The sequence below is a fragment of the Microtus oregoni genome, unplaced genomic scaffold (genome assembly GCF_018167655.1).
Source record: "Microtus oregoni isolate MIOR12 unplaced genomic scaffold, Mior012 000050F_013, whole genome shotgun sequence".
Taxonomy (NCBI): Eukaryota; Metazoa; Chordata; class Mammalia; order Rodentia; family Cricetidae; genus Microtus; species Microtus oregoni.
Genome location: NW_024543237.1, coordinates 8,826 through 15,467, shown reverse-complemented (window position 1 = coordinate 15,467; position 6,642 = coordinate 8,826). Strand labels below are relative to the sequence as shown.

Below are 6,642 nucleotides of genomic sequence, written 5' to 3'. Positions count from 1 at the left end.
CATGCACAAATATAAATATAGACAATCGTATATCGCAGGATACAAAAGTCAATCGAGAATGAACAAATGATCTACACAGGACTAGAGAGACATCTCAAAAGTTAAGAGTGCCTTTTGCTATTGCAGAGGACCTGACTTCAGTTTCCAGCACCCAGTTCCAGTCTCTGAGCAACAGTGACAGGAACCCCAATCTTCACCCTTCTTTAGTGAAGAAGGGTTAATATTTTAAATTAAAATGAGTTTTGTGTCCCAAAGATTAAAACAATTGTTTAGTCTGCACCTTAGCTCCAAAGCAAACCAGAATTCAAGCTGCAGAAGCAGTTTAGCATTTGTGCTCCAGGGCAGGTGGGATTTCTGAGTGAGGTGAGCTGGATTCAGCTATCTGGAGCACATCCTGGCACTTATCTCAGCCGGGTCTCCCTGACTCTCTAGAGGCAGTATGACACCCTGCAGAGTGGAGCAGCAGGTTCTGTTATCAGGCACTCCTCTCCTTGGGGGCAGGAAAGGCCAGACCAAGGACCTCTCCCCAGTTGCCTCTGGAAGACCTCTGTGGGGCATCTGCAGCCTCAACATCATCCAGGTCCAGATTTTATTTTCTTTCTGTGAAAAAAGCATAAACATATCATCGACCCCAAATATATATAGGTCGGGTTTTTTCATAATGCATTGTAAGGGCTTTTTCCACCTTGCCCTAGCAAAGGTCAGCTTGGTTTTATCATGTCAGATCCGTTTGCATCAGGATCTGCTTACAACTTTTATGATTTGCTTTGAAGGACCCTTGTTATGCTCCACAATTTTTTTTATTAGCCCTATATGCAGTTCTTCCATTGGAAGAGCCATTTGTAAAATTTAGCATAAAAGGCACGCCCGCAAGGGACCCAAGGAGCTAGTGGCAGCGGGGGAGGCCATGTGGACCAAGGCGCTGAGGGCAGCAGGCCTTGGCGCCCCAGGCCCCCCCCCCTGCCGCCGCCATGGGCATCAGCAATATGCGCCCAGGAACCCGCCTGCGGGGAGGATCAAGGCAGAGGGTTCAAAGGCTGGGGAAGTTCTTGGAAGGCGGCCACTTGGGAGATCTGTTCCTTCTCGAGAGTCTAATCCAGCACTGCCCTTGGGAAGGAGCTCCCCAAGGAACCCCCACAACCTCATGCTGGAGGCAAGAGTGGACATGCTCGGCTCCAGTATGATCATCAATGGCCCGGCTGCAGACCTCGGTGCTAAAGAGGCCAGCAGGCCCTCGAAGAAGCAGCCTGGCAGCGTCCAGAAGCCTGGGCCATCCACCCGAGACCGAGCCCCTCAGCATAAAGGACAAGATATCCAAGTGGGAAGGCAAGAAGGAGCCACCTACTCCTGAGCCTGCCAGGCCAACGGAGGGCCAAGAGAACTACTTGCCACCCTGCGGGGTAGAGCGGAGAGGCAGCGAGGTCACCAGAACAAAGAATGGGTTGAGGCTTGAAACAGAGAGCTTGGAAAATGACAGCAGAAGGACAGCAAAGACCACGTGTCAGGACACAGACCGGTGGCCAGGCCTGAGGCAGAGTGATGGGCAGCCGGAGCCCAGCCAGCGCCGAGGTGTCGAGCTGAAGCCCAGTGACTTGCGTTTTCAGAGTGACCACCTCTCCGCGCTCAAACAGGTCAGGAGACTGGAGAAGGCCTTGAAGGATGGCTCTGCTGGTTTGAACCCCCAGTTGCTGGGGACTTGTTATTCCCCACACTGTCTGCCTGACAAAGCAGAAGAGGACCAGCACATTCCCGAGAGTCCTGGAAGTGGGGGTGCTTTTGCAGCTGGCCGCAGGGCCCACCCCTTGGAGGACAAGGAGCCAGGGGCTGAGGCTTCAGAGAAGTGTAAAGGCCAGGAGAGTGTATACCCGGGCTCCAGGCAGTGTCCCCGAAGCCTTTCATCAACCCCCTTCCCAAGCCCCGCAGAACGTTCAAACATGCAGGAGAAGGGGACAAGGACAGCAGTCCTGGGAGCTCAGGCATTGGCTTCAGGAAAGAGAAGAGAAACCTGCCTCCCCTGCCCACTTTACCTCCCCCTCCCCCACCGCTACCCTCCTCCCCGCCTCCTACTTCTGTGAATAGAAGACTGTGGACTGGGAAGCAGAGACCCAGTGCTGACCACAGGAAGTCCTATGAGTTTGAAGACCTACTGCAGTCCTCCTCTGAGAGCAGCAGGGTGGACTGGTACGCACAGACCAAGCTGGGACTCACATGCACTTTATCGGAGAACGTCTACGAAGACATTCTAGATCCACCTATGAAGGAAAATCCGTATGAGGACATCGAGCTACATGGCCGCTGCCTGGGCAAGAAGTGTGTCTTGACTTTCCCTGGATCTCCCACCTCTTCCATCCCGGACACTTTCACCAAGCAATCCTTGTCCAAGTCTGCATTTTTCAGGCAAAATTCAGAGAGAAGAAACTTCAAACTGCTGGACACCCAGAAGCTGAGTCGGGAGGGAGCTGGGTCCCCAGTGAGAGCCAGCCCCCCCCCTAAACAGCTAGCAACCCGGATGACACTTTCTTTAACCTTGGAGACCTACAGAATGGCAGGAAGAAGAAAAAGATCCCCAGGCTGGTATTGCGGATCAATGCCTTTTATGAGGCCCGGAGAGGAAAGAAACGGGTGAAGAGGCTATCCCAGTCCACGGAGAGCAACTCAGGAAAAGTGACAGACAAGAACAGCGAGTCTGACAGCGACACCGAGGAGAAGCTGAAAGCCCACAGCCAGCGCCTGGTCAATGTGAAGTCCCGCCTGAAGCAGGCCCCTCGCTACTCCACGCTTGACCGGGATCTCAGCGAGTACCAGTAGAGGCAACTCTTCGAGTACTTTGTGGTCGTGTCTTTGCACAAGAAGCAGGCAGGGGCTGCCTATGTGCCAGAACTCACCCAGCAGTTTCCTCTGAAGTTAGAAAAGTCATTCAAGTTCATAAGGGAGGCTGAGGACCAGCTGAAGGCAATGCCCCAGTTCTGCTTTCCTGACGCCAAGGACTGGGCTTCCATCCAGGAGTTTACCAGTGAAACATTCTCATTTGTCTTAACTGGAGAAGACGGGAGCAGAAGGTTCGGTTATTGCCAAAGATTGCTGCCTGGAGGCAAAGGGAAGAGGCTTCCTGAAGTTTATTGCATTGTGAGCCATCTGGGATGTTTCAGCCTCTTTTCAAAGTTCTTGGATGAGGTGGAAAAGAGAAGAGGCATTTCCCCTGCTCTGGTGCAGCCCCTCATGAGGAGCATCATGGAAGCCCCTTTCCCAGTCCTGGGCAAAATCATCGTTGTCAAGAACTTCCTGCCAAGCTCGGGGACTGTTGTGATTGAGCTGTGTTGGCCCCTGGACTCCCGGCTGGAGCACGTGGATTTTGAGTCTCTGTTCTCCTCCCTCAGCGTCTGGCACCTCATCAGTGATTTTGCCTCCCTGTTCCTGGAAAGGAGGGTCATCTTCATTGCGGACAAACTCAGCACGCTGTCCAAGTGCTGCCATGCCGTGGTGGCGCTCATCTACCCCTTCAGCTGGCAGCACACCTACATCCCAGTGCTGCCACCCGCCACGATTGACATAGTGTGCTCACCCACGCCCTTCCTCATCGGGCTGCTCTCCAGCTCACTGCCGCTGCTCAGGGAGCTGCCACTGGAAGAGGTCCTTGTGGTGCATCTCATCAATGATCGGTTCCTCAGACAGATGGAGGACGAGGATTCCATTCTGCCCCGGAAGCTTCAGGTAGCCCTGGAACACATTCTGGAGCAGAGGAATGACCTGGCCTGTGACTAGGATGGAGGCCCACTGGACTGCGTGCATGGCCCTGAGTTCAGCCCCTTGAATGCGGTGGCGTCTGAAGCCTTTGTCCGATTCTTCGTGGAGATTGTGGGCCACTATTCCTCGTTCCTGACCTCGGACGAGGAGAGGAGCCTGCAGCGAGAGGCCTTCAGAAAAGCTGTCTCCTCCAAGAGCCTGCGCCGCTTCCTGCAGGTCTTCATGGAGACCCAGACTTTCCGTGGCTTCATCCAGGAGCGGGAACTACGCAGGCAGGATGCCAAAGGTCTGTTTGAGGTCCGAGCCCAGGAATACCTCGAAACCTTGCCCAGCGGAGAACACAGCGGAGTCAATAAGTTCCTAAAGGGTCTGGGCAATAAAATGAAGTTTCTCCACAAGTAATAACCCTCATCTTGGTTCAAGTGAAGACCTCCTCCACTGGGACCACACATTTCCAACAGAGTTCTGAGAGGCTGTGGGCTGAAGGCAGTCCCTAGCCCCAGCTCCTCCTAGAACGGGGCCTGCGAGCTGGGCACGTGGCAGGTGCTCAGGACAGCCCTGGAAGGGACCTGCCAACATGCAGCTGTTGTTACTGTGGTCGGTTCTGGGATCTTTATATCTAGGTATTAAAAGAGATTAAAAGAGAAGGAGAAGAAAGGCGTTTGGGTCTTCATTCTGTCTTGCCAGGGCTAAGAAAACTCCCTCCTGCCCTACCTCATCTCTTCTGGGTCAGCTGTTGACAGCTGTGGAGCCAGGAGGAGGGAGGAGATAGGTAGAGTGGCTGCCACCACCCATCCAGGTTCTTGTGGACTGCTCTATGACGCCACCTGGTGGCAGAGACCGTGAGCTTCGCTGTTCTTGACTGGGGTTTTTTGCCCCTTAGAAGGAAGTCCCGTAGACCTGTTCTTGCCCTAATACCACACATAAAAAGAGGAAAACTTGTTAATTGTTAATAAAATATTCTTAGGGTCCTGAAATGGATATCTCCTGTGGCCTAACCGTGACACTTAGACCTCTGCTGTGAACCTATTCCTCATAGCTGACAGACCTTTCAGGCTTCTGTAGTTGGTTCTCTTATTGAGAGGGAAGAGCTGGACAAGGTCACAGTCAGATGACTTGTGTGGGACAGTGGGAGTCTGTGAGTCCTGTGTGTACACAGGAAGGGTCTCAGGCTGGCCTCGGACTACCACCCCAATACTGTGGACACCCAATGGATTGTATGAGAAAGTAACTTCTAGCCCACATGGCCTGGAGTGGGGCGGGAGTAGTGGGAGGGGGTGTGGCTGAGGCGTTGGGGGAAGCCTGAGTGAGAATGTGAGCATGGGGGCTCACACAAGTGCCTCGGTTTAGTTAACTTTCATGATAGCAATGCTCTGTGTATTTTTATACTGCCCCTAAGTGATCACTTTTAGGATTTTGGAATATACAGTCTTTTCTAACTTATTTTCTATTATACTGTTTTACTTAAGAACTCCAAGTGAATGAATAAACAAATATCTTTATCAACATTCCTAGTGAGTGTATAATATTCTATAATATTATGAATGTTTTTGTATTTGATATAAGCATAAAAACAAAAATAAATTTGGGGAAATGTGCTAAAAATTAGCATAAAATCCTTTAAGGGATTTTTTGCTATAACATTAGCAAAATACAGTTGTGTGAATTGTAGCAATGATCTGGGAAAAGATTATTGTTTTTGCCTTTGAATTGAGCAAAGACAATTGTCCAGGAATCAGTCTTAAAATTATCAATGAATCTATTGTTTAGTATAAGAAACACTGATCATAGTCAATATTCTGTCAAACAATTTTTCAGCTTTTATCCTGTCCTTTTGTATCAGACAGGCTACTGTTTTAAATTAAGAGTTTAATATCTTAACTGGCAAAACTGGGAAGGTTTAGCCACAAACAGCATTTTTTTATAAAACTGTTGTAGAATAAGTTTGTACTTAATATACACACTTGCCATAGCTGAATTATAATTAATATACTGTATTTGTTGATTATTGCATACTTTACCTTTTGATTTATATTTTACCTGCTTGAGTATCTGTTAGGCAGCTTGCTTAAGCTTTCTATTGAAAACTGTTTTTTTTGTAAGAATTTTATCTATTGGCTCAAGGTCCCTCATAAGACTATTATAACTAGAGCTTTAACCATTGGACATCCAACCAAAAGTTTGCAAGCTATCCTCCTCTTAAGTTTTAAGTCTGCCTTACAGATAGGAAAATGGAAAAAGGAAGCATTTTAACTAATAATGCTGGCCTCATTAGACACCAACATGTAGAAGAATGAAAATAGATCCATATTCATCTCCATGTACAAAACTTAAGTTTAAATGAGCCAAAGGCCTCAGCATATAAAAATTATGTTGAACCTCACAGAGAAAAAATTTTTTGAAGTACACTTTGCCACATCTCAAACACAGCCTCAGTGGCACAAACATTGTGAGAAACCATAAACTAGATCTCTTGAATTGAGAAACTTTTGTATAACAAGGCTATAGAGTGGGAAAAGATCTTTACTTACCATAAATCCCTTTCAAAAATATATGAAGAACTCAGGAAATTAGTTATTAAAAATTAATCCAATAAGAATATTTGTTACAGACCTAATCTGAAAACTCTCAGACGAACTTAAAAATGAGAGACACCTAAAAAATGTTTAAGCAGAACATCCTTTAGCCCTCAGAGAAATGCAAACCAAAACTCTGAGATTTTATTTTATCCTTGCAAAAATGACCAAGATTAAAAATTACTGCTAACAATTTATGCTTAAGAAAATGTGGGTAGGGAAAAAACTCCATTGCTGGAAGTGCAAACTGACAGTCACCTTTGGATCACACATAGTATTGAAAAACCTGGATAAACCAGACTCCCTCATCAGGAAGAGAAGG

At 48.3% G+C, this 6,642-nt stretch overlaps 1 protein-coding gene across 1 annotated transcript; it reads left to right on the top strand.

Annotated features, from left to right (window-relative positions):
- Positions 1-622: 622 nt before the first annotated feature.
- On the top strand, positions 623-5,257 carry LOC121436969 (DENN domain-containing protein 2A-like). The gene is given in 4 exon segments (XM_041636877.1): positions 623-1,287; positions 1,289-1,875; positions 1,878-2,491; positions 2,494-5,257. Coding segments are annotated over 4 exon segments (3,234 nt in total). The 5' UTR covers positions 623-907; the 3' UTR covers positions 4,147-5,257.
- Positions 5,258-6,642: the final 1,385 nt, after the last annotated feature.